Raw genomic sequence first — 24,732 nt, 5'->3', positions numbered from 1 at the left:
AGATCATGTGGAGGGTGCTGCAGGGCGGGGAGGGGTGGTGGGGGGGGAGGGGTGGGTGGTGTGTGCGAGTTGCGGTGGGGGGAGTTGAGGACATGGGGGCGAGTAGTCAGGTGGCGGGTGGCGGGGAGATGGGCCGGCCACCGCTGCTGGCACAGCATCGCGCGTCCCCAAGGAGGGCACAGCCCAGGGAGGGGCCTGGCCAGGAGGTGGCGGGGCCCCAGAGATGTGCAGGGGCGCCGCGCACCGCGTGTTTGTGATGGCCAGCTGCTTGGCACCCGTGTCTGGGTCTGCGGCCACCCCCCACTCCCAGAACTTGATGTCGTGGTCGGCGCTGCCGCTGACAAAGCCAGAGGAGTCGGGGAGGGGCGCCAGGGACCACACCGCGCCGGTGTGGGCGCTGCACGCAGGGAAGGGGAGGGGAGGGGGCACGGAGGAGGGTGAGCGGAGTAGAGGAGGACGGGGAGGGCGGGGCACAAATCGCAGCTGCCACGCCACGCCGCAGGCCGGGTCGGGCAGTAGAGAGCACTCGCGCAGGGCCGCAGGCGCGGCGGCTGCCCGCGCGCTGCCGCCATGGCCCGCTGCCGCTGCCGTGGCCGCCGCCGCAGGCGCACCCGACCACCGCGACGCGCGAGGATGTGGCGACGTCGAAGATCTCGATGCCGCCCTCCTTGGTGCCCACCACCGCGTGCCGGTTGCCGGGCGCAAACAGCGCGCACAGGCCGTAGCCGCTGGGCACGGTGCGCAGGCAGGCGCCCGACCGCGGGTTCCACACCTGGGGCCGGGGACAGATGAGGCACAGGTGTGGGAAGACGGCAGGGCCGGCCGGCAGGGCGGCGGCAGCCACGGCGCGCCGTGCATGGGCGAGGAGAGCGCCCGGGCTCGCGCCGCACTCAGCAGCAGGGACGCAACGCAGCCGCCGCTCCCTCATCCTCCACTCCCATTCCTGGCCGCGCCCGCCTGCCCTCCCACCACCCCGCCCACGACGCTACCCCAACCTCAGCCCCGCCACGCCGCACCCAAGGCCCCGGCGCCCACCTTGACGCAGTTGTTGGAGGCGGACAGGAGCAGGGAGTCGTCGCTGGCCAGCGCCAGCGCCCGCACGTCCGAGCGGTGGCCCGGCAGGTCGATGACCTGCGCCCTGTCGGCGGCGCCGCTGGCCCCCGCGCCGCCCTCGCCCTGCTCCCCGCCCTCCCTCACGTCCCACACCTCCAGAGAGTTGTTGGTGAGGGCGAGGACGAGGGAGGCGACGTGGCTGGAGGCCGCGGCGCGGCGCCCCGCGCCGCCGCTCGCCGACGCGGCGGGCACCACCGCACACGAGCGCGCCTTGTGCTTGGAGCGGATGGCGGCCACCAGCTGCAGCTCGTCGCCCGCTGTCAGGCGGTCGGGCTCCTCCTGCGGCGCGGCAGCAAGCGCCAGAGCAGCGGCATGGTACAGGAGCGAGAGCGGGAGCCAGCGCAGGTGGAGGGGCTGCCAGCCCAACACGCAGGGCAGCCCACCCACTGAAGGTGTGGCTGTGGCTCAGGGCAGGCATCGAGAGAGCCTGCGGCGCCAGGCTGCCGCCGCATCTCAGCGCCACGCCTCACCTCGCCCGCCTCCTCCTCGGGCGCCTGCCCCCCCGCCGCCGCCGCCTTCTCCCGCTTCTCCGCCTTCTCCCGCCGCCGCTTGCGCCGCCGCTTCATCTTCTTGGCTGCCTCGGCCTCGCTGCGCACGCGGTACACCTCCGTCACCTTGCCCGCGCTCTGGCACGTCAGCAGCACGCCGCCGTGCGGCCCCGGCACCGACGCGTACCGCACCGTCTCCGCCCGCTCCCCCGCCTGCCGCCGCACGCTGCCCATGGGCGCCAGGAAGCTGCTGCCGGCCGCGGCGCGGCCGCCCCCCTGCCCAGCCGCCTGCTGGCCTGCGCCCGCTGCGGCGCCGGGCGCGTCTGTCATCGCCACGTCATCGCCATCCTCGTCCACCTCAGCATTGATCTGGTACACGCGCAGCTCGGCGTCGGAGGAGCCGGTGGCCAGCCGCGTCTCTGATGGGTCCACATCCAGCGACCACACCTCGCCCCTGCGCCCGTCAGGCACGCGGCCGAGCAGCGCAGGCGAGCAGCTTGTGGGTCACGGCGCAGGCCGAGCAGCGTGTGGGGTCACGGCGACGCGCCCCGACAGCGACGGCTTCACACCAGGAGGCCGGCCGAGGGCAAGGGGTAGCCCACAATTCTCAGCGCTGGCCCCAGTCCCCCCAGCCTGCCCACCCCAAGCATCCCGCCCTGCCCCCACCCCTGGCGCACCTGTGCCCCACCACCGTCTGGCAGCAGTGCTGCGTGTCCAAGTCCCACACCTTGACCTGCTCATCCTTGGAGCAGCTCACCAGCCGCCGGCTGCCGCGCTCCACAAACACGAGGTCGGTCACCTGAGCGGCGCGCGCAGGTGGGCGGCAGGGCGAGGGTGGGCAGGCGCGCAGGCCTGGTAGCAGCTGGGAGGCGTGGCATGGGTGAAAGGTGTGCGCAGGTATCTGTCAGGCACAGCAGCACAGGCCCCAGCGCGCAACCGCAAGCCCCACACGTGCCGGCACCCCCGCCGCCGCGCACCTGCCCCCTGTGTCCCCGCAGGCGGTACAGTCCCGCCTCCCCCGCCACATCCCACACCACCACGTCTGTGTCCTTGGAGCCGGAGGCCAGCAGGGCGCCGCCGCGGCTGAAGCGCAGCGCCGACACCTCCTTGCGGTGGCCGCTGAAGGTGGCGGCGCACTCGCCGCTGTCCAGGTCCCACAGCCGCACCTGCGGCGGGGCGCGAGAGGGGGGAAAGGAGGGAGGCAGGGAGGGAGGGATGACGTGCCAGCAGACCCGCCCCCTGGTCGTGTGGCCTTGCAATGGGGCTGCACAGGCAAGCAGGCGGCACCCCCCCGGGCACCCTCACCGTTCCGTCTGCGTGGCCCACGGCCACCTGGTTGGCGGAGGGGGAGGCCGCTATCTGCGTCACCTCCCCCGCCGCCTTGCCCGACTGCGAGATGGGTGGGGTCAGGGTCTTGGCCTGCGGCGGGCATCGCAGGCACATACAGGAGGACAGGCATCAGCATGCATCTGCTCAGGTGACGCCCGCGGTGGCGGCCGCACCCCGCATGCCCCTCAACCACCCTGCCGACCGCCTGGCAGCCAATGTCGCTGCTGCATCAGCCAGCACTCACCACCACCGCCTGCTTGATGTTCCACACAGACACATTCTCCAGCGAGGCGGTGAGCAGGTGGCGGCCGGAGCGGTCGTAGCACACGTTGCAGCCGGGGCTGTTGATGACGCCCCACGAGCCCGCAAGCTCGTACCGCAGGTAGGCCTTCACCATGGTATGCCTCGCGCTCTACACCTCTTCAGCCCAAGCATGAGTGCCGCAGGCCGGCAGCCGGCGGGTGAGTGGGGCAGCCACCGGCAGCAGCAGGCCGTGGCGGCGGCAGCAGCGGGGGCGGCAGGCGGCTGTGTAGCGGCGACGGCCGCGCTGGCATGCTGTACCTGGTAGAGACGATGCTGGTGTGGCCCGCAGGCTCCTGCAGGCGGCTTTCAGGAACAGGTGCAGCACTGCATGACACCCATCACCGTCGCTGCCGCTTCCCCGCCTTTGGGTGTTGATGCATAGTGCTGACCTCGTGCAGGGTGATGCATGCATGCAGAGACATTGCTGAATTGGCACACGCAGCAGGCGACGCAGGTCGTCGAACTTCTGCTTCTTGCTGCTGCCAGTCGCTGCAGAAACTCTCTCACTCATAGGACAGTATGAGCGGCTTCAAAGTACCAGATCAGCAGTCGAGGAGGCACGGGAAGGGAACAGGAACCTGCTTGGACCGCGTGCCTGTCGCCGTGTTGCGCCTCCAGACCCCGTCAAGAGGACAAAATCCCCTCATAAAATTACAAGTGCAAGTTGCTTAGATCCGCGTCTGAGACCACCCCCTCCATTGCTGCCGCCACCGACCTGAGTTCCCACATGTGGTTCCCTCCACCACCACAGACAGGCACCGAGCCCTCAGACAACAGCTGGGCGAAAACCTTCACATCACAGATCACAAGTGCTGCGCAGACCAGCGTGCAGCGGCCTCCGGCAGCCGCTGCGCCGACGCTCGCGGCGCCGCTTGCCGTCTCGGACCCGGCCCCATCCGCACCCCCGCTGCCGCCGCCAGCCACCAGCCAGCCGCCAGCTGCCCGCCCGCCGTATGCCTGCATGGAGACCCAGGCCAGCTGTGCCAGCTCCTGCGACTACTATGGCGGTGGTGCGGCGGAGACACCGGCAGCCCCACAACCCACCCCTGCCTACCTTCCCTACCCAGACCCAGCTGCTGGCACTGAGGAGGGGCTGGACTCCCAGATGAGCAGCAAGGCATCCTATGGTTACTACGCAGCACCAGCAGCCTACCCAGCCTATCCGCCAGCGGCGCCGTCTTATGGCACACCACCAGCCGGCTACCCGCCGCCAGCTGCTGCTTACATTGGCGCAGTACCGCCGCCGGCGCCAGCTGCTCACTACGGCCCTGCCCCCGCCGCCTACTGTGCACCCGCGCCCCCGGCCTATGGCGCTTACGGGTGCTACAAGCCGCAGAAGCCCTGGAAGCAGCAGCAGCACCACCACCACGGTGCTCTGGGCGGCGCCGCGGCAGTGGGCGCGACTCTTGGCGCTGTCGCAGGGCTGGCACTCCTGTTCGACTGAGCTCAGTCACTGCGTGCCTTGCAGCTGATCAAAACTGCACCCACATGACCTGTTTTGTTTTCCTCGGATCCTCTGAATCAGTGTAACCAACATCTTCCAGTGCGCTGGTTCCTGCGCTGCTCCGGTGGATACTCCACTCGCCGGCAGGCTTGGGAGCTGAGGGGGCAGGCGCTGGTGATTAGCCACCCGGTGAAGCTATATGCGGGTTGGCAACCGCCTCTGGACCGGGGCACGGGCATGCCGGGGGCTCTAGCGCGGCCCTACACACAAAGCTTCGACTGTACTGCAAGGGGATGTACTGCATGCAAGGGCCAGGGCCGTGCTGTCACCGGGCTTAAGGAAGCAGTGGCAGGAGGCCAGAGATCACCGGCAGCTAGCCATAGCGGCGCCATGGTGGGAAGGGAGCCCGATTTCGGCGACAAGTATGAACAGGTGCGGTTGCCGGGCTCGCTGCCTGCAGCGCACATGAAGAAGGTGCCATCAAGTACCGTTGCGCGCCGCAGCTGCGCAGCCGGGCTGGGTTGGGTGCCAGGGGCATAGGCGTGGGCGGCGCGGGAGCGGCCTGCCTGCGCCTGCGGACGGGACCAGCCCCTGCCGTTGTGCATCCAGTCATGCCCTCCTACCTCGCCGGAAGCCGTGGGGTGCTAGCATGGGCTGGCACAGCAGGCGCATCCTCCACCCACCAGCGCTGCTTGTGGGGCTTGTGCCTGCCGCAGGTCAAGTCGCTCGGGCGGGGCTGCTATGGCGAGGCGATGCTGATGCGGGACCGCACCACGGGCCTGCTGGTAGCCATCAAGTACATCGAAAAGGGAAAGGTGGGCGTCAGGAGCGGCTGCGAGCAGGGCAGGACTGCCGCACACCGCCCCCCGACACGTCTTTGCCACCCTTGCACGGGCCGTAATTTGCGCCCCTTGCATGTGGGCATGTGGGCTCCTTGCTTCATGGTTCAACGCATGCACTTCCTCTGCCCTCATCCACCCCTGCAGGTGGATGAGTATGTGCAGAAGGAGATACGCAACCACGTGCAGCTGACAGGGCACCCCAACATCATCCAATTCAAGGAGGTGCGCCACACCTGTGCCCGATGCCGCTGCTGTGCCTGTCCCTGCCGCCGCCATCCAGCGTGCTGCGCTCCATGGGAGGCATGGCGGCTTGCGCCACCGCGCAACTGAGCGGCCCTTGCGCTGGCCGCGGCACCTGTACCCCTGCCACCCCCCTGCAGGCCTTCCTCACCGCCACCCACCTGGGCATAGCCATGGAGTATGCAAACGGCGGCGACCTGTTTGACCGGGTGGTCAGCAGGCGGCGCCTGCCGGAGGACGAGGCCCGCTACTTCTTCTGGCAACTGGTGCAGGGGCTGGCCTGGTGCCACAGCCAGGTGGGCGTGCAGGGCGGGCGCGGCGTATGCACCGTGGGGCTGCGCCTCGCAGCGCCTGACCGCTGCCAGGCGGCCCACTGTGGGCCCCGGGCTGCCCTCTGCCGCTCACCATTGCAGGGGGTGTGCCACCGCGACCTGAAGCTGGACAACGTGCTCCTGGCGGGCGACCCGTCGGCGCCGCAGCTCAAGCTCTGCGACTTTGGCTTCTCCAAGGTGGGGCGGGGTGGATGTGGTGCATGCGCAGCTCAAGTGGTGACCCCCGAGTATGGATTATCGTGCTGCCGCACCAGTGTGGTGCCGGCAGGTCTTTGCTGGGCTTTGCTGGGCTTTGCTGGGCTTTGGTGGGCATGGCGCTTGTGGCGAGCACCTCGCCGACTGGCGCCACGGGTGGTTCCCCCGGCGCCTGCAGTCCCAGCAGCAGGACTCGATGCCCAACACGCTGCTGGGCACGCCCGCCTACCTGGCGCCAGAGGTGCTGAAGGAGGGGGGCGAGAACCAGCAGTACAACGGCGAGCTGGCGGATGTGTGGTCCTGCGGGGTGGCGCTGTACGTGATGCTGGTGGGCGCCTACCCCTTCCAGGACCCAGCAGACCCGGGCAACCACCTGAAGACGTACCGGGTGCGCCGAGTGGCGGACCAGGCAGCGGCAGGGGCGCCTGGGCGCAGCAGCCGGGGCCTGGAGGGCCAACCACACTCGCATCACCCTCCCACACTCACACACGCACACACACAGCCCACTTTTACGCACTCGTTCCCATCCGCCCTGCTCCCTCCTCCTCCTCCACTGCAGCGTATCTTTTCCGTCCAGTACGAGGTGCCCGCCGACGTGGCTGTGTCTGGGGAGTGCCTGGACCTCATCCGCCGCATCCTGGTGCGAGACCCCGCCCAGCGCATCACGCTGCAGCAGGTGCAGCAGCACGCCTGGTACCTGGCGCACCAGGCGGGGCCCGTGCCGCAGCAGCAGCAGCAGGAGCGGCCGATGCAGACGGACGAGGAGATCATGAAGCTGACGTCCATGGCGGCGCAGATGAGCAGCGGTGGGTGCGGCTGGGACACGCGTGCCGCCCGCCCGCCTGCCTGCCCGCCCCGCACGCCTTGCCTTGCCTTGCCTGCCTGCCTGCTGCCCCACCACACGTCCACGCCAGGTAACCTGTGGATGAGCGTGGCTGGCCATCCTGCACTCTTGAGATTCACATCCTTTACACCACCTGCCTGCCTGCCTGGGTGGCATGCAGGCGAGCCAGGGATCTGGAATGAGGAGGACTGCTTGGTTTTCGAGGGGCAGGACAGCCTGCTTGGAGAATGAGCAGCCTGCCGCTCGTGCCGCGCAAATCCCTGCTTTTCCTGCTCATTTGTTTGCTCCTGCTGCCTCTTGCTGCTGTACTTCTCTCTCTCCTCAATTAACTACCTTATTGGAGGAACTCCTTTCAATTTTACACACAACAACAGGAAATGCATTTGATGCAGCAGGGAGGCCGGCAACGTGCCTGAACGCAACGGCGGCGCAAGGCAATAAAAACAAAACAAGAGGGCACAACGGCACAGCGTTGAGTGGCAGGTCACAGGCGTGCGTTGGGGGGCGCATCTGGTGTCGCCTCCTGCCCGGCCGCAGCCGAGTCGCCGGCAGAGGTGGCTGCCCCCCCCCTCTGCCGCATCCCGGCTGCAGACGCTGATGGGCCAGCCGCCAGCTGCGCTGCACCCTCTGGCATAGCCTCCGGAGCACTGGAGCCGCGGGAGCCGTGGGCCGGCAGCCGGGCGCCCGCTGCTGCGTCTGGCTGCTGCTGGTGTGCCGTGGTGGCGGCGGTGGGGGATGGCGGCGAGGAGCGCTGCTGGCTGAGCTGGCGCTTGCGCCACAGCACCCAGGTCAGCATGCCAGCCATGAGCGCGATGAGCAGCGTGTCCCAGTGCGCCACCGGCAGGCTGGGCCCGCTCTGCCGCCACTGCCGCACCGGCACGCCGTCGCCGGCCCGCAGCGCGGCGCCCGCCGCCAGACGCGCGGCGCCGTCGGCGGCGGAGGCCGGCGGCAGGGCGATGGGCAGGTGGGCTGCCAGCAGGCGCAGCAGGGGCCCCAGCAGCAGGCGCACGCGCAGCCACCAGAGGGCGAAGAAGGGCGCCATGGCGTAGCACTCAAAGGGCGCGGTGTGTACCGCCTGACGGTACAGCCGGATGGCCTCGCTCACATTCCGATCCACGCCGAGCCCCTGCTCCCGCAGCCGCCCCAAGGTGTACAGCGCCTCGATGCTGCCCGCTGCAGCGGAGCGCTGGTAGAGCTCCACGGCGGTGGCGATGTCGGTGCCTGCGGCAGGCAGCACGCGGGCGGGGGTCGGGCTCGGGAGCAGCGGGGTGCGGGCCAGCTGCTGAGGGTGCTGCTGCCTGGCCGGCCTGGTTGGAGGGAGTGGGCAGAGAGGCTTGTGCCCGCAGCATGCCGCCCCAGCTCGTGCACACGCTGCCCCAGCACAACCGCCTGGCTGCTGCCTGCCTCCCTGCCCCGCCCCACCCCCACCCTCACCTCCCTCCAGCCCCCACTTGTCGCCCTCCCACAGCACATGCCCCGCCATGTTCATGCCCTCCGTCTGGTTGCGCGCCGCTGCGCGCAGCCACAGCGGCAGCGCCAGGCGGTGGCGGTCGGCGCCGGGGTACGCCTCTCCGCGGTGCAGCAGCCAGGCCAGGTTCAGCTGGGCCAGCGAGTTGCCCTGCTCGCACAGCAGTGCGTAGCGCACGGCGGCGCCCCAAGGGTCGTGCTCTGCGGGGCGGGAGGGAGGGCAGGGTGGCACAGGCGGCGAGGGGAGGGTCAGCGCGGACACACTGCAACCTGGGCGGCACGGACAGCGCCCAGCTGGTGCGCGTGGCAGGCTGCACACCCTGGTCCCTCTCGCCCAAACACGCATGCACGCACGTCGCCTGCATGGGCCCGGCAGCCCGCTGTCTCACCCGCCACCCGGTCTGCCGCCACCTTGCCGCTCTCCTTCCAGCCGCCCGTCATGGCCATGAAGTGCCAGAAGTAGCGCAGGGCGAGGGTGTAATTCTTGGGGGCGCCGTACAGGCCGTCGGCATACACCTGCGGGGGGTGGGGTGGCGGCGACCGTGAGGCAGGGATGGCTGCGGTGGTGGCGGGGCTGCGCGAGAGCGCCGGCCGCCGATCGGCGGCAGCCATGGCTGGCTGCGCACCATGAACAGCTGGTGCGGGGCGCGCCACGACCCCAGCTCCGTTGCATTCTTGAACAGCGCGATGGCGGCGGTCATGTTGCGATCCACGCTGTACCCGCCCTGCAGGCGGCGTGGGCGGGGTTGGGGTGGCGTGGGTTGCGTGGATTGCGTTGCAGGGTGAAAGCAGGGTGGGTGGGTGGGTGGGTGAAGAGGGGAGCGAGGGGCCCGAGGGGGGCAGCGATGCGGCACGGTGCCTGCCTGGTGCATGGTGCCCAGGTTGTACGCCGCGTCGTGGTCCTGCAGGGAGGCCAGCTGGAAGTAGCGGTACGCCTCGCTCATGTTGACGGGCACGCCCTGGCCGTGGAAGTACAGCACGCCTGCGGGGGGTTGTGTGTGTGGAGAGGTGGTGAGGTGGTGAGGTGGTGAGGTCGTATGTGTGTGTGTGCGGTGGTGGGAGGGGGTGGGCAAGCGTAGTGTCTCGGGAGGGCAGGGGCAAGCCCCCGGCATGCAGAGCACAGGCCTGGGCAGGCCGCGCGCGAACGGCGGCGGCGGTGCCCCTCCTCACCCAGGCCGTTGAGCGCCGAGGGCAGCTTCTTGTCGGCTGCGTCCAGGAAGTGCTTGCGCGCCTGGGTGTAGTTCTGGGGGCAGGGACCAGGGGGGGCGGGAGGCGTGGGTGGCAGGCAACGGCGCTGGCATGTGGACCAGACGCACGCATCGGACACCACCACCACCACCACCACCACCAACAACAACAACAACACAGCAGCACACACGCACGCAGCACACGCGCGGCGCCGGCCCCCCACCTGCTCCACATGCATGCCCCGGATGTGCATGAAGCCCAGGTTGAACATGGCGTAGGGGTCGCCGCCCCGCGCCGCCACCTGAAACTCGCGGTACGCCCCCGCCAGGTCGCGCGGCATGCCCTGCCCCATCAGCATGCGGAAGCCAAGCTGGCGGTGCGCCTCCACGTCGCCCCTGCGGGCAGGCGGCAGGGCGCAGGCAGCGAGCGAGCGGGTGGGGGCGAGCGGGGGAGCGAGCCTGGGTGCGGGAGCGGGCGCGCCGGCAGGGAGGCGTGCACAGGGCGGGTTGGGACGCGGTGGGTAGGCAGCCAGGCAGCTGGGCAGGCTGGGCTGCTTGCTGCTGCTGCTGGTACGGCGGTTTGCTGCCCACCTGGCCGCCGCGTCCTGCTCCAGGTGCAGCGTGTTGGCATCCTCCCACACGTTGGTGGCGGGCAGGTAGGATGAGTCCATGAACTTGCGCCGCAGGTGGCCGCCGCCCTCGCTGCGGGGGCCGGGGAAGCGGGAGGGGGGAGGTAGGGGCGGGCGCGGTGGGCGGGGCTCGCGGAGTGCATGTGCCCAAGGATGGCGGGGCAGTGTTGCCCAAGGATGAAGGGGGCAGGGCGGGGAGGCGAGGTGCAGGCGAGAGGCAGGCGAGGTGCAGGCGGGAGGCAGGCCGGATGCACTGGGAAGCCCCACCTGTTGATGTTGCCGCTCTCGTCCAGCAGCACCAGCAGCTCCGGCCCCGCCAGCTTGGCGTACCCCATGCCCTCCTCCATCAGTTGCGGTACGCCCCGCCCCGTGGTGTACCGCTCCGCCAGCGCCAGCCGCGCCTCGATGCTGCCGCCCAGCGCGGCGCGGTGCAGCGCGTGCACGGCGGCGCTGTCGTTGCGCGGCAGGCCGTGCCCCGCGCCCAGGCCAGAGGCCAGCAGGCAGGCCAGCGTGAAGGCGGCGTCTGACAGCGGCGCCAGCTCCGGATGCTCGGTGAGGTTGAGCGTGGGCGGGGCGGGCGGCGGCGGCGGCGACTCGCCGGCGGCGGCGGCGGTAGAGTTGGCCGCGGCGGCCGCCGTGCCGGCGGCCTCCTCCATGCCTGCAGCGGCTGAGGTGACAGTATCGTTACTGCCCACAGCGCCTGAGCTGTCGGCGTTACTGCCGGCTGCCTGGGCTGCTGTGCCGTTGGCGACCCCACCGTCTGCCGCCGCTGCTGCTGCTGCCACTTCAACTGGTGGCGGCGCGGGTGGTGGTGGCGGCGGTGCGGTGAAGCGCCGGCGCCGGCTGACGCTCTCGCCCAGCGCGGCATCGATGTGAGCATCCAGCCTGCAAAACAGGCCGGCGGTCGCATCATCGTCACCGCTGGCTGCGCAGTGCTGGCTTTGCCTTGCACTCAACACTGCGGTGGCATCCGGCCCCGGCCTGCTCAGCCCCCCAACACCCCCCACCCAACAAGCCCCCCCGCAGGCCCCACCTGGCAAACATGGCCTGGAGGAGGGCGATGCCCGCCGCCACATCCACGTGGTCCTCATCCAGCGCCCACCCCACCAAGTCCTCGGCCTTCTGAAGCTGCGCCTCCGCCTCACGCAGCCGCTCCCGGCGCGCCGCCTCCGCGGCACGCTGCGCCTCCTCCCGCCGCAGCTCAGCCGCACGCTCCGCCTCCTCTCGCTGCTGATCCGTCGCCGCCGCCGCCAGGGCCTCTGCCTTCACCTCAACCTCCACTCTGCGCCGCCGCTCAGCCTCCGTCTCAGCTTCTGCCACCGCCTCCTGTGCTGGGGCAGACTCGGTGGCTGAGCCTGAGCCTGCAGCCTGCTCTGCTGGCGCTGACGCGGGCTGCTCCTGCTGCACCTCTGCTGCGACATGCGGCTGCTGCTCGGCCGCCTGCTCCTGCATGCTCGGCTGCTCCCCCTGAACCTGGGCAGCCAGCTGCTGCTGCTCGGACTGCTGCACCGCTTGTGAGGCGGGCTGCTCCTGCTCCTGTGTCGAGGGAGCTGCTGCTGCCACTTCTGCTGCCCCCCCCTCAGGCTGCTGCTCCTGCGGCGGCTGCTCCTCTGGAGGTGCAGGCACCTCACCAGCGCCAGCAGGTGCAGGGCCCTCGCCGGCAGCGCCCTCCACTGGCGGCCATGCCACATCTGCCTCGCCTGCCGGCGCCTCCAGCGCCTGCCCTGCTGCAGCAGCCTCGGGCATTGGTTCTGGTTCTGGTGCCGCTACCTGTGCATACGGCGCCGCCACAGTCTCGTCGGCTGCCGGCGCTGTGACAGTCGTCTCGGCTGCTGCATCTGTCCCAACCGCACTGTCTGTAGGTGTAGCGCTGTCTGCAGCTACTGCAGGGCGCCGGTGCAGGCTGTCCCCAATGAACACTCCCTCGCCAACTCTGTCTATGATGCCCGTGGGCTGCTCAGCGCTGGTGTGCGGCGTCGTGGGCTGAGCACCTGCGTCGCCAGCACCACTCGCCTCTTGTTGGGCCACGCTGGCCCCTCCTTCCTGGCCCCCCGTGGCTGCGGACACCTGCAGCCAGTAAATTCAAGTGTGTCGACGACGGCGGTCGTCGTACTAGAGCTCCGCTCGGCGGGGCAGTGCCAGGTGCAGGGGGCATGGCAGGCCAGCACCGCAGGAACGAGTAGCGAGGGCTGGCAAGGAAGCGTCATCAGCAGCTTGCCAGGGCAAGAGAAGCAAGGGAAAGCTTGCCTGGGATGAGCCCTCGGCATGTGAGGCGTGCACCGTGGCCAGCAGCAGCAGTGCTGTTAGCAGTCCCGCGCTGCGGGGTCTCATGATTCGCGGTGCGGGGGCTCAGACCGTGTTGGGGGGTGCGTTGGTGGGGGCCTGCTCGATGAGCTCTGCACGCGCCTGTTGGCGTCCCCAGCACCGCCCCTCGACAGTGCAAGTGCGAGACGGCTGGAGAAGCTCGATTCATGCAATACTGCCAGCGCATCCGCCATCGGTGAACGGGTCCTCCACCAGCAGCCCTTCTCATCACAATCGTCTGCAAACCGTGTCGAATTGCTGCCAGGATGCCCGCTGCCACCGTGCTCTCTGCGCAGCCGCTGGCTCCGACGGCAGGAGTCCGCTGCTTTGCCAGCCCAGCGCGTCCAGCTCGCCTGGGCAGGCTGCCGAGGCCAGCGGCGCAGCAGGGAGAGCAGCAGATAGCGGACACAGAGGCTACGCCACAGGCCGCCGCGGCGCCGCCACCCGCTGCGGCGCCCTCCACCACGCCACCCCCGCCCCCCGAGGAGCCTGGCAGCAGGAAGGGCCTGCTGGCAGGTGGAGCGGTGGGCCTGGGCGTGGGTCTGTTCCTGGCGGCGCGGCTGACGATGGGCGGTCCCTCATTTGCGGCGCTGGAGGCCGACGCTGTTCCTCTGGACCAGGCCCTGGCAAATGGGCGGCCCACCGTGCTGGAGTTCTATGCCGGTGAGCCAAGCGGGAGTGCATAGGAAAGGGAGGGCGGACACCACTTATTTCTTGCTCATGCCAGGTCTCTGCCTTTCTGTGTGCGGCTCGGAGGGCTGTACCTCGCCGTTTGCCACTCAACCTCCCTGGGCCCTGGCCCGCACCCCCGCCGCAGACTGGTGTGAGGTGTGCCGCGAGCTGCTGCCCGCGACGTACGAGGCGCAGCAGGCATACAAGGGGCAGCTCAACTTTGTCGCTCTCAATGTGGAGAATGCCAAGTGGGCACCCGAGCTGCTGGAGTACAACGTCAAGGGCATCCCAGAGGTGGGGCGGGCCAGGCGCGGGTTGGTGTGGGTACAGGTTGGGGGTGGTACACCTGTAGGTTGGAGTGCGGGCTAAGGATAGGCGAGGCGATTAGGCCAGTGGCAGCTGGATGCTCTCCCCCTCCCTCGCTGTGTGCGAGAGGCAGTCCATGCGCAGCGGGCGTCGTGCCGGCCACCCTCTTGCATCTGGTGCTCATGGCGCCCCGCCGCCTTCCTCCACGCAGTTTGTGTTCCTGGATGGCAGCGGCAAGCCCGTGGCGGCGGCGGTGGGCAAGCTGCCCAGGGAGGTGCTGGCCGGCAACACGAGGGCGCTGGCGGAGGGCGCGCCGCTGCCGTATGCACGCATCCAGGCGGCGGGAGCCTCCTCGCTGCAGCGGCCGGAGGGCGCCATGGCGGGCCCTCGTGCCATGGCAGGGCCCCTGGACCACTCGTGAAGTGGGGTTGGCATGGGCGCAGGCAGCGAGCATGGGGGCCAGGCTGATGCCTCGCGGTCTGTTGGGCTATGTAGGATTGTGACTGCCCGTTTTTGCTCTTCAGATTTTATCTTGATATTTCGTTTTGGTTTCCAGCCATGTTCAGGCGAATGCACGTACCGCTGTATGAGTGAGACATATGATAATCCAGATACGTAATGGAATATATGTGAGCTGAGTCTGGTTTGAGGACAGAGTTAGTGGCACAAGTAGACGAGGGTGTGAGATTACAGACAGGGTGCAGAGGCTACGCCTCCACCACTGGTAGTCCCAGCGCCTGCAGCTGCCGCAGGGTGCCCTGCGGGCTGGTGTGGTGAATGGCCTGCCAGCCGCGGGCCGCCGCCGCCGCTGCGTTGTCTGCTCGGTCGTCAATGAAAGCGAGGTCGGCTCCCTGCAGCCCCGCCAAGCGCTCTGCCGCCTCGTAGATAGCTGGGTCTGGCTTGAAGCTGCACACCTGCGCACGGCACTCCGGCAGCAACATCAGCAAGGCACCTGGCTGGTGCTGGCCATGTATGAGATTGGGGCCGTGCAAAGCATGATGCGCCAAGCAGCGCCCGTAGGCCCAACGCACTTCATAGCTCAAGCAGAGCCCGGCGAAGCTGGCCATGAAGGGGTGGCGCCGCCGCACGTCATCAATGTGCAGGCCGCTGCAGTTGGACAGTAGGTAGGTGGGAACCCCTTCGATGGCAAGCAGCTGCTGCTGCGCAATCATGGGCGGGATGGCGGTGAATATGTCGGCGTACAGCTGGGCAAATGTGGCATAATCAACTTGCAGGCCTGCATGGCGGGCAGCTGGACAGCAATCAGTGGCCAAGAGCTGGGAGCAGCCTGACCGTAAGGAGTGCAGGCAGTCCCCATCCACGCGCCTCAGCTCACCGCTGGCCTCCACCACCGCTTCGTAAAACTGCTGGTTGGTGAGGGCGCCCCGCTCCAGCTGCTCGACAAGCGAGCGCCCGCCCCACTTGTCCAGCAGGCCGGTGGGCTGCGCAGCGTGGCCAAACAGCTCCAGCAGCACCTCCTGCAGCACCAGCAGCAGGGTCAATGTCTACGTCCTATGGCAGGCGCTCTGCTGCCTCTGTGGAAGGAGCCTGCCGGGTCGACTCTTGGCGGCAGTACCTGTTTGGTCCGTGAGGGCGCTGTGCAGGCTTCCGACAGCCGTCTCGATGATCTATGGAAGTCAAAGTCGAGCAGTACCTTGCCCAGATCGAAAATGACGGCCTTGGGCATGCTGCCACACAGCACAGCGCAACGTACTCGCCGCCGGCCTGCTGGTGGCACCACTCTCAGTGGGCTGGGTGGGGAGCGCACACATGCCGACCGCCTGGGGAGGCGGCGGTGGGCGGTGGGGACGTGCAGCATTGACATCAGCATGCTCGCAGGCAATCCATCCATTGCATGGCTCGTGGAAATGGCCTGTGTGAGCAGCCAGCCTTTGACTGTGCGAGCAGCCCCGGCCAATTTGCAGCGCAACTCACCCTGATGCACAAGCCATTGTGTGGGAGGTAAGAGCAAGCAACATGCCGCAATAAGCAGCGGCTTGGAATGAAAAATGGGCCATGTGCTTTGAGTGCTGGGGTTGCCCTGCTGGAGGTTCACCAAGGATGCTCAGCCGCACGCATTGCCGGGCATTGCGATCGAGTGGCTGAAGGCACCTGAGCAGTAGCAAAATGCTGCAGGCTACTGCCCCAGCCATTCTGCGCTCACCTCCTGCCACCGCTGTTTGGGCCAGGAGGGATCGCACAATGCGGAGCCCATCGCCGATCGCAGCATCCAGCGATTTTCAGGTGGGTCCCCGCCCCCCAGCGGCGGGCGGCGTCGGACCGCCGAGTGCCGTGCCGCCTCCGCCCCCATCCCGCTGTGTGTTGTTGTTGCTGGGCTGGCCCCCTTGAACCACCTTTGCTCGATCCCACGACGCCATCTTGTGCTCGCCGCTCAGGGCTGCATGGAGCCGCTGCCTCTGGCGGTCAAGGTGGTGGGCATGGGCAGCAGCGGGCAGGACCTGCTGGCCCAGGTGGCCGCCTTCCCCAGGCCCGACGACAAGCTGCGCACGGAGAAGTTTGAGGCACAGGTGAGAGAAGGGAGGGGCGCACAGCTCTTGTGGGCCGTTGACGCACGTGGTGGGGATTGTGGCTGGTGTTGGGGCTCTGTCCCGCCGGCCTGGCTGATGGTGTGGGCTGCTGGCGCTGGCCGCCCACCTCCCTCTCCACCCCTCCGCTGCCAACCTCCCTGTGGCCCCAGGGCGGCGGCAACTGCGGCAACGCGCTGACGGCGGCGGCGCGCCTGGGGCTAGCCCCCACCATCGTGAGCAAGATTGGCGGCGACGGCTTGGGGGATGGCATACTGGCTGAGTTCCGGCGGGACGGCGTTGACACAGCCCACATGCTGCGCGCCCCGGGGGCCCCCTCACCCTTCACCTACATCATCGTGGACCGGCAGGGTGCGCCTGCGCCGGCACCCCAGCGCCCCGCGCCGACCACTGGCAGCCGTGCCACGCATGCCGTCCTGCCGCCGCGCCTGGCGGGCCTGCCGGGGTGCCAGCTCACGCCGTGTGCCGCTGCTGGGCCATGCAGCTTGTGACCTGCCGCCGAGAGCTAACCGCCCCGCCCGCCTGCCTCGCATCGCCCTGCGCCTCGCCTCAACCACGTGCCGCTGGCTGCAGGCGGCACCCGCACTTGCATCCACACCCCCGGCGAGCCCATGGCGCCTGAGGAGCTGACTCCAGAGCTGGCCGCCGAGGTGCTGCAAGGTGCGGCGGCCATCTACTTTGACGGTCGGCTCACCGAGGCGGCGCTGGTGCTGGCGGCGGCGGCCAGGGAGCGAGGCGTGCCTGTGCTGGTGGAGGCGGAGCGGCTGCGCCCAGGTGGGCAGCCGGGGCGGCGCCGGGGAGGTGGGGGGAGGACCGCGCCAGCGAGCCGTCCCCAGCACAGCGGTTGCCGTCGTGCTGCGCCCCCGGCAGCAGCACAGCTCTCACTGGCGCAGCATGCATGCTCAGCCACCAGCGCCACATTCCCCCTGCCTCAGCTGCGCGGCACCCGCCTGCAACGAGCCCGCTGCCGCCTGCAGGCTTGGAGCAGCTGCTGGGGCTGGCAGACTTTGTCGTCAGCTCGGCGCACTTCCCGCAGGGGTGGACTGGGGAGCAGGGCCTGGGTGATGCGCTGGTGGCCACATTCAGGTGGGGGCTGCATCAGTGCCGTGCTCGTCACCTGGTGCTGCGCCTGGTGTGGTGGGCAGGGCAGGGCAGGCAGCCCGCCGTTTGTTTGGAAGGCGGCACGACCCCTGATGCCCGCCGGCCCGCCGGCCTGGCCTGCACCTTGCAGCCGCCTGCCCCGCGCCCGGTGGCTGATCACTACTCTGGGCAGCCGCGGCAGTGTACTGCTAGAGCGAGGGGAGGCGGCGGAGGCTGTGGGGGCGTCGGGGCTGGAAGATTTGCTGCCGCAGCTGTTTGAGGAGGCAGCGGCGACGCAAGCAGCCCAGGGCACACCACAGTCTGCGCCCGCCTGCGTCAGCGCCAGCGGCGTGGCCATCCACACTGGCGGATCTGCCTCCACCAACGGTGTGCTTTCCCTGCGGCTGCAGCGCAGCGAGGCAGAGTCGCAGCGCGTGATGGCGGCGGCGCAGGCGGCGGCCAGCGCCGCGGCCGCTGCCAACGCCGACGCCGGCAACGCCGCGGGGTATGCCATGCGCAGCCCCTGGCCGCGCGCTACGGATGGCGGCAGCGGTGGCTGCGGGGCTGCGGGGGAGGTGTGCGCGCGCGTGACGGCGGTGCAGGCTGCACGGCTGCCGCCAGGCGCGGTTGTGGACACCACTGGGGCAGGCGATGCCTTCATCGGCTCCATCCTGTATGGGCTGGCCACCGGCATGCCCGTGCAGCGCGCCATGCAGCTGGCGTCGGTGGTGGCGGCATGCAAATGCACGGCGCTGGGGCCTCGCCCGGGGCTGCCGCACCGCGCCAACCTGGCGGCCAGCCTGCTGGGGTCCTGATGATTGGTTTTCAGGAAGCATGCATGAGTGCCTCCTCAACTTCTGTTGCCCATTTCATTGATGGATGGAATTTTGATGTGGAAAGGACTGGTGGTACTGCAGTGAAGCCAGCTGAAGGCAAGGGCAGCGCTCAGCTCATAGCACTAGCTCCTCTTCCTGCCATAGCTATAGCTGTGCTGGTCTTACCCTCACCGTCCTCCAGTCCATGTGCTTAGTCCTGCCAACAAACTAGCAGGCTCTCAGCAGCCCACAACCAACCCAGGAGTGCGGCCAACGAGCCGTTCAAGGGGTCCAAGGTCGTCCGAGGGGTGGGGAGCCATCGCCAAGGTCGCCACCACCTGCTGCCGGCCTCCACGCCGGGCGCTCTGCTCCAACCCACCCCCCTGTGCCCTGCCTTGCCGCTCCGGCGATCCCCAGCCTGCCTGACTACACACAGGCTCTACATTCCCCCCCGCAGCCCTTGCCAGCCCGTGGCACTGCTCCCCGTGCCGCAGGCCAGGATGGCGGCCCGAGCGCTTGCGGCAGTCCTGCTCATCTGCCTGCTCGTGCCTGTCGCCCCGGCCAACGTTGAGCTGAAGTGCCGCATTGTGACAGCCGATGTCGTGAATGTGAGGGAAAAGCCGTGCGTTGACGCCAAGATTGTGGGCCAACTCAAGAAGGGTGAGAAGGTAACTGGCTCTGCATCGCCTGGGCTTGCCATGTGCAGCACTCCCGAGCGGCACAGCATGGCTGCTTGTCCCACACTGTCCGCTGTGCTCTGCGCCTGTGCTGCAGGTGAACCGAATCGGCAACTTGCTGCTGGGGAAGCGGTGCGGATTCGTGTGGGAGCCTATCAAGGGAAAGAAGGAGCTGGCCGGCTGGGTGGCTTCCGACTTCCTGGATGAGTGCCCCTAGCCAGCCAAGCAGCGGTGTTGGTTGGGCAGGACACTTCCCAGTCATGACATCGCTCCGGCTGGCACCCTGTTTGCCTTGGCTTGAGCCTGCGCCTGGGACACTTCCATGCATTAATGTGATCACTGAAACTCCGAGGCAACAACATCAAACAACGAGGCAACAAATCAAACGAAATCAGGACTGAGCAGGCACAGATCTCTAGAGTACAAGATGGAGGAAGGCCAGCCTTCAGGGGAGCAGCAGGCGGGAGATGACGTATCTCCGGATCTCTTCCTTCATGCCAAACGTCACGTCCAGGTGCCCCACATTCTGAAACCGTTTGAACGTGACCTGCACCCGCATGGCGAGGCTGGTCCGCCTGGTTCAGCGCCCAGGTGCTGCATCTGCTGCATGCGGGCACCCCAGGCAATGCACGGGGCCGGCTCTCCACCTGCACGCCTGCCGCCCGCATCGCCTCGTAGTGGGAGTGCACATCGACCTCAGCGATGATGCCATCACTGCCCCCTGCCACCAGGTCGACGGGTAACCCCTGCGGTGCACACACCAGGCCCACAGGCAAGTCGCGCTGCAGGCAGGCGAGAGCAGATGCAGGCCGGAGCCACCCTGCTGCAACACGCAAGCAGCAGCAGCCACCTGCAGCAGGCCATAGCTGGCGGCCACGTCCAGCGGCGTGTCCTGCCCGTAGGCCGCCCTGTTGGCGGCAGCGGAGCCGTAGTTGTACATCAGGAAGCGGCGGGTCCGGATGAGCTGCACGCACGGCGTGCATGTGTGGTGGGCAGCGGGGTAGACGTGATTGGGGGCAATGCATGCAGCACAAGAAGAGAGCAGCGGGAGCGGGAACGGCACGCAGGGGGGCACCGTTTAGAACAGGCACCGCAGGGTCCTCCCCACCTGGATGAGGTGCGCCCCCGTGTGCAGGCTGATGGCGGGCATGCCGTAGGTGTTGTAGTGGGGCATCTGGGATGGGGGGCAAGGTGGGAGCGGGAGAAACGGAGAGCAATGAGGTGTGGTGTGTGGGCATGTGGCACACACCAAACCAGGCGGCGCCCACCTGCAGCGCGCGGTCCCACTCGCTCTTGTCGCCATTCAGCATCAGCCGCAGCGCGGCTCTGATCAGCTCGTTGAGGCCTGGGATCTGCTGCAGGTCGTGGCTGAACTTGAAGGCGATGTAGCGCAGCAGGGAGCTGGGGATGTAGACCGGGGCTCCCACGCCGGGCAGCACCCAGGACAGTCCCGCCATGAGCAGAGGCACCAGGTACACAAAGGGGAAGGCGGCCTGCGGTGACAGGGCCACGGTCAAACAGGCACGTGCTGAGCATGCTGCTTGGATCCCCATGAGCAAATCAGCAAAGCAGCTGCGCTGCCACCCACCGAAGGGTAGTTTGCGTGGTAGCCGGCAGGAGTGAGCAGCACCATGCGCCGCAGGTGGTGCGGGCGCCCCGCCAGGCCGCAATACACGGCATAGATGAGCAGGGAAGCGCCGCCCAGGCTGTGCCCCACCGCCCTGAAGAGACAGGCAAAACAAACACATGAGGTTGTCACAGCTTGCGGCAACGTAAGTTACCCTCGAAAAAAGCCATGCGCAAGCAGCGAGACGGTGCTGGCGGCACATGGCTTGCCTGAGGCGGTATGGTTCGGTGCCGCAGCCAGCAGCAACAGGTACGGCTGCCGGCAGCCGTGGGGTGGCGGCGCTCCAGTTGCTTGCACTGGGGGTGGGCAGCAGCAGTGGCGTGGATGCTGCACACATGTGCGCCGGCAGGGGCATCAGCGAGAGGGGGCAAGTGTGCCCCCAGCACCAGCTGTGGCTGGGCAACCCTCCACACAAAATCAAGAGCTCTTTGCTTTGCCGCTCCGCAGTGTAGCCTACCTGCTTCTGCCTCGCCCGGCTGCTCCACCCCGCTGACAGCAAACTTGTCAGGCGTCAGCGCCTGGCGCTCAGCAGCGGGGAGACGGGGGGTCAGGGCCGGCGGCGTGACAGCCGCGGCCACAGCCGAGCCAGGGAGGCTGCTCAGGCTCCTCAGCGGGGGAGCGATGCGCTGGCTGCTCGCTGCAGCGCTGGGCTGCCTGCTGGGCACAGGAATGCCAGGGGCTGGCGGCCCCGGCCCCAGCTGTGAACTGCTGCTGCTCCCGTCCAGCCCCAGATCCAGCGAATTCGATGCACGGAAGGCCGACCCTGGGCTGCCGCCGTCATCGACGCCGTCGCTGCTGCAGCTGGGCTTGCCAAACTCAGCAGGCTGAGCTGGTTCCTCCGCAGCATCAAACCACTGGTTGCCCTCTGTCGAGGCAGGAGCCTGCACACCGCCAGCACCCGGCGAATCGCTCGCGGGCTGCTGCTGCTGCTGGCGAGCTTGGGCGGGGGCTGGTCCGGCATGCCTGCCAGACTGCCGCCAGGCTTTCTCCTGCAGGCAAGCAGGCCCAGTGCTGGGTAAGGTGCTGCCCACCAGGCACAGTGGCAGCAGCACGTGCAGCTGCTCATTGGGCGTCCGCCCAGCCACTCACCCCGGCAGCACGCGCGGTGCTGGGCCCCGCAGGCCGGCGGGGCTCCTCCCCTGCTGCGGACGGCAACTGGACACGAAGGCCCAGCCGCCGCATGCGGCGGCGGAAGCTTTCCACGTCTGGCCCACCATCCAAGCTGGCTGCACAGGACAGCAGCAGGCATCAGCAGATCCACAGGTGACACCAGCCTGGCGCTACGCAGGCACCACTGCAAACAGCAGACTGCAAACAGCAAGAGTTGGATGGCATCCACTCGCCTGAGTTGCGCCTGCCTGAGGGCGAGGGCTCTCCCTGTTGCTGTTGCTGCTGCTGTTGCTGATGGTGTGCTCCCGCTCCTGGCGAAGCGGGTCTTGCAGCCTCGCTGGCCTCCGCCTCGGGTTCGCCAAAAGGGGAGGGGCGCAGCAGGTGCATAGCCGACACAGCAGAGTCGCTGTATGAGCGGCGCAGCCTGCAGGTGGGCAGCCGGGACGTGCCCGCTCATCTTCCAGCATCTCCAGCAAGCGCCAGCGGCACCGGCCAGCAGCCAGCCAGCATGCAAGGCCCAGCGGTCGCCCTGGCCGCCCACCCACCCAGCCGGCGCTCCCAATGATGCGGCACGCTCCATGGCGCCGCCGGCCTGGCCGTAGCCGCTGCCGGGGCGCAGCTCCCGCATCTTCACAGCATGGATCTGGGCTATCTGCAGGCAGGCAGGGGCCAGGCACTGGCAAGCGGCCACAGCGGGCCAGGCAGCATATGCCAGCACATTGTGCAGAGAGCTGCACAACCAAGCAGCACTATTTAGGGCCATTCCTGGGCATCCTTCCTGGCAGGCGGGCCCCCCACCTGTGCGGCAATGTCCTGTGTGCCCAGCTCATTCAAAGAGTAGTTCCAGTAGCGGCTGCCGCCCAGCCTGGGGTTGGCGTGCATGCGCGGCGGGTTGCTGCGCGCGTTGCCCAGCCACACGTCGTGGCCCTGGTCCCACGCGGCAAACGCCTGGCTGCCCTGCAGGGCGTCCCAGGCGCACCAGCAGGGTGTGGTGGCAGCACGTGGTCATCTCGGCGCCGCTCCCAGGCTGGCCAAAGCGCAGACTGCTTGGGTGTGCACCGTGCGGCCAGGCAGGCCTGCCTGCGGCCTACCTGGATGCCGTTGGACACCCAGCCCAGCGAGGTGTCCAGCACGCCGTGCTGGAAGAACACAGTGTCGCGTGAGCCTGCAGGCACCAGCGCACGGTGGGCAGGGTGGTCACACGCAACACGCTTAGCGGCGGGGTGGCCGCTGCGGTGCAGCACCAAACCAGGCTCGGTATTGGGGATGGGAGGAGGCTGTGGCGGCCACCTTTGCGGGGGATGCGCTGCATGTGCAGTATGCAGCCGTCCTCGGTGGTCACCACATGCTCCTCCAGCGGGTAGCCGGCCTGCAGGTGGCGGTACAGGGCGAGCAGCTGGAGGCTCAAGAGGGCTGGGTTGGGGGTGGAAGTGGGTGCTCTGCCCCTGTGACCGGCCCCCCTCGACTTGCCTGCAGGATGCAGTCACTGACGGTCCAGACCTGGAGATCCTCCAGCACGCCAAAGCTGCGGGTGCGGGCCGCCCTGAGGCTCCGCTGCCGCGCCCTGCCGCGCGTGGCCCGCCGCTCGCCGCCAGTCCAGTCGCTGAACCAGCTGCTGCCGTGGTAGCCCCCCGCCGGCTCCCACTTGGGCCTCTTACGCAGCAGGAGGAGCGCTCGCACGCTGGTGCGCACCGCATCGAAAACAATCGTCACCGCAAGCTCCAGCGCAATGCGGCCCTCCTCCAGCAGCCCCCGCCGCTGCATGCCCTCCGCCATGGCATACCCTGCACCCCGAGAACCGGTGAAGCCACTCAGCCAGGCGTGCCACAAAGCACCAAAAAGCACGTGCCTCCAATGAATGCTTGCTACCATTGAGCGGCACGGACCCCGGGGCCACCCAGTAGTGCATCATCACCTGAGGGGCGGTCAAACAGCTCGCTGCCGCTGCGGCGCATGCGTGGAGGCGACAGCCCAGGAGAGGAGCCCAGCTTCTCGTGGCTGTTGCCGTGGCTGCTGCTGCCTGCCGCCCTCCACTTTCCAAAGGGCCAGCGCAGGAAGCCCAACCAGCGGCGTCGGCGGCGAGGCAGCGCCAGGATGCCACCTGCTGCATGAAGGCGCTCCGCTGCCAGCAGGATCTCCGTCTGCCGCTGCTGCTGCTCATAGAGAAGGCGCTCGGAAGAGCCAAAGACCCGCGCCAGCGAGCCTGCAAGGCAAACACATGTGAGGCCTTGTACTCGCAGGGGAAGCCAGGCAGGGAACAAGCCCAAGCCACTGCTGGGATGGCTGGGCGGTGGCATGGTGTAGCGGCAGCAGTGTTCACAGTGGCTGCAGGTGCGCACCTCGAGGGGTCCAGATGGGCGGTCCAGGGGAAGGGGTGGGCGAGGGCGACGCGCGGCTGCGCGCCACCAGCCCATCCCTCTCCACCACGGCGTTGAATGTGCCACGGTGCGCCCGCTCCGCCCACCAGCGCTGCAGGGAGGGGCAGGCAGGGCAGGGTGTGCCTCCCGCCAAGGCCAGCAGCAGACGCACGCTGTCGCAGCGCACATGGGGGCGGCAGCGCAGCGAGCAAGCCGCAACTTGCCTGCCAGGCTGTGGGCCGCCTGCGTCCCGCCCGCATGGAGTCATAGTAATTGGGGTCCACAAACAGAGACACAGCCTGGGCGGACAGGCCATTGATCGCGCGCGCCATCCAGGCAAAGCTCTCCCGCACCGAAACTCGTACCGCCTCCTCCCAGCTGCCCAGCACGGAATCTAGAAAGAAGTCGCAGGGGCGCGCCACAAAGTTGGCATGCGCCCAGCGGATGACGATGAAAACCCACCAGACCAGCTGCCCCGCCAGCTGCCCCAACCGCGCTGCCGCGGCAGCGAGCATTGCTGAGGCGGGGTCGGGTGCTCTGGCGGGTGGCGGGTGGCGGCGGAGTTGTTGGGAGGCAGGGAAGGATGGCGGAGTGGGCGGCGCCTGCGCTCACGGGGCGCCTGTCCTCCCCCACTGCCAGTCGCCGTTCAATCCAAGCCGCCCAGCAGATGGTGCCCGGATGCTGGCACGCCCACTCTCACTCAATCGCCGGCCTGCACTGCTGCTGGGCTACAGTTACAGCTGCCGAATTGCCTGGAAGCACGCAATTGAGCGTGCGACAGTTTGGGGTTCCACCTGGCTGCCGCCGCCTCGTGCGCTGTGGCCA

General features: G+C 68.6%; 8 protein-coding genes across 8 annotated transcripts in view; 4 read left to right on the top strand and 4 right to left on the bottom strand.

Annotated features, from left to right (window-relative positions):
- Positions 1-3,598, bottom strand: part of CHLNCDRAFT_36029 (hypothetical protein) — a gene marked incomplete at its 3' end in the record, with an annotated part of 5,943 nt that extends 2,345 nt beyond the window's left edge. Inside the window, exons 1-9 of the mRNA XM_005846187.1 lie at positions 3,492-3,598; positions 3,175-3,350; positions 2,907-3,020; positions 2,579-2,767; positions 2,279-2,400; positions 1,584-2,055; positions 1,036-1,389; positions 612-772; positions 142-397 (exon numbers count right to left, since the gene is read on the bottom strand). Of these exons, the coding sequence (XP_005846249.1) occupies positions 142-397; positions 612-772; positions 1,036-1,389; positions 1,584-2,055; positions 2,279-2,400; positions 2,579-2,767; positions 2,907-3,020; positions 3,175-3,327 (1,821 nt within the window). The 5' untranslated portion in view covers positions 3,328-3,350; positions 3,492-3,598. The remainder of the gene's footprint in view (positions 1-141; positions 398-611; positions 773-1,035; positions 1,390-1,583; positions 2,056-2,278; positions 2,401-2,578; positions 2,768-2,906; positions 3,021-3,174; positions 3,351-3,491) is intronic.
- A 1,469-nt stretch (positions 3,599-5,067) lies between these two features.
- Positions 5,068-7,361, top strand: CHLNCDRAFT_135543 (hypothetical protein; the record flags this gene model as incomplete). Its single annotated transcript, XM_005846361.1, has 8 exons — positions 5,068-5,109; positions 5,394-5,492; positions 5,664-5,741; positions 5,900-6,055; positions 6,173-6,268; positions 6,465-6,674; positions 6,846-7,092; positions 7,291-7,361. 8 exons carry the CDS (start codon positions 5,068-5,070, stop codon positions 7,359-7,361), a joined length of 999 nt encoding a protein of 332 aa, XP_005846423.1.
- Positions 7,362-7,614: 253 nt separating this feature from the next.
- On the bottom strand, positions 7,615-12,159 carry CHLNCDRAFT_135542 (hypothetical protein; the record flags this gene model as incomplete). The annotated part of the gene is made up of 10 exons (XM_005846186.1): positions 7,615-8,351; positions 8,565-8,798; positions 8,987-9,113; positions 9,224-9,322; positions 9,452-9,579; positions 9,768-9,840; positions 10,009-10,180; positions 10,376-10,486; positions 10,681-11,298; positions 11,447-12,159. 10 exons carry the CDS (start codon positions 12,157-12,159, stop codon positions 7,615-7,617), a joined length of 3,012 nt encoding a protein of 1,003 aa, XP_005846248.1.
- A 1,055-nt stretch (positions 12,160-13,214) lies between these two features.
- On the top strand, positions 13,215-14,026 carry CHLNCDRAFT_13220 (hypothetical protein; the record flags this gene model as incomplete). The annotated part of the gene is made up of 3 exons (XM_005846360.1): positions 13,215-13,380; positions 13,535-13,683; positions 13,907-14,026. Coding segments are annotated over 3 exons (435 nt in total), but the record flags the coding sequence as incomplete, so codon positions are not given.
- A 376-nt stretch (positions 14,027-14,402) lies between these two features.
- Positions 14,403-15,382, bottom strand: CHLNCDRAFT_135540 (hypothetical protein; the record flags this gene model as incomplete). The annotated part of the gene is made up of 4 exons (XM_005846185.1): positions 14,403-14,609; positions 14,727-14,932; positions 15,032-15,173; positions 15,350-15,382. 4 exons carry the CDS (start codon positions 15,380-15,382, stop codon positions 14,403-14,405), a joined length of 588 nt encoding a protein of 195 aa, XP_005846247.1.
- Positions 15,383-16,097: 715 nt separating this feature from the next.
- Positions 16,098-18,136, top strand: CHLNCDRAFT_25015 (hypothetical protein; the record flags this gene model as incomplete). Its single annotated transcript, XM_005846359.1, has 6 exons — positions 16,098-16,223; positions 16,394-16,592; positions 16,815-17,015; positions 17,219-17,327; positions 17,473-17,671; positions 17,897-18,136. The coding sequence occupies 6 exons, from the start codon at positions 16,098-16,100 to the stop codon at positions 18,134-18,136; spliced, it is 1,074 nt and encodes a 357-aa protein (XP_005846421.1).
- Positions 18,137-18,636: 500 nt separating this feature from the next.
- Positions 18,637-19,030, top strand: CHLNCDRAFT_135538 (hypothetical protein; the record flags this gene model as incomplete). The annotated part of the gene is made up of 2 exons (XM_005846358.1): positions 18,637-18,804; positions 18,911-19,030. 2 exons carry the CDS (start codon positions 18,637-18,639, stop codon positions 19,028-19,030), a joined length of 288 nt encoding a protein of 95 aa, XP_005846420.1.
- A 228-nt stretch (positions 19,031-19,258) lies between these two features.
- Positions 19,259-24,422, bottom strand: CHLNCDRAFT_53131 (hypothetical protein; the record flags this gene model as incomplete). The annotated part of the gene is made up of 13 exons (XM_005846184.1): positions 19,259-19,360; positions 19,461-19,559; positions 19,664-19,777; positions 19,922-19,987; positions 20,082-20,306; positions 20,402-20,534; positions 22,096-22,202; positions 22,349-22,507; positions 22,642-22,715; positions 22,841-22,919; positions 23,042-23,334; positions 23,466-23,753; positions 24,095-24,422. The coding sequence occupies 13 exons, from the start codon at positions 24,420-24,422 to the stop codon at positions 19,259-19,261; spliced, it is 2,067 nt and encodes a 688-aa protein (XP_005846246.1).
- Positions 24,423-24,732: the final 310 nt, after the last annotated feature.

The sequence above is a fragment of the Chlorella variabilis genome, assembly GCF_000147415.1.
Source record: "Chlorella variabilis unplaced genomic scaffold CHLNCscaffold_14, whole genome shotgun sequence".
Lineage (NCBI taxonomy): Eukaryota > Viridiplantae > Chlorophyta > Trebouxiophyceae > Chlorellales > Chlorellaceae > Chlorella > Chlorella variabilis.
Note: the sequence above shows the minus strand (reverse complement) of the source record. Positions and strands in the feature narration are given on the sequence as shown.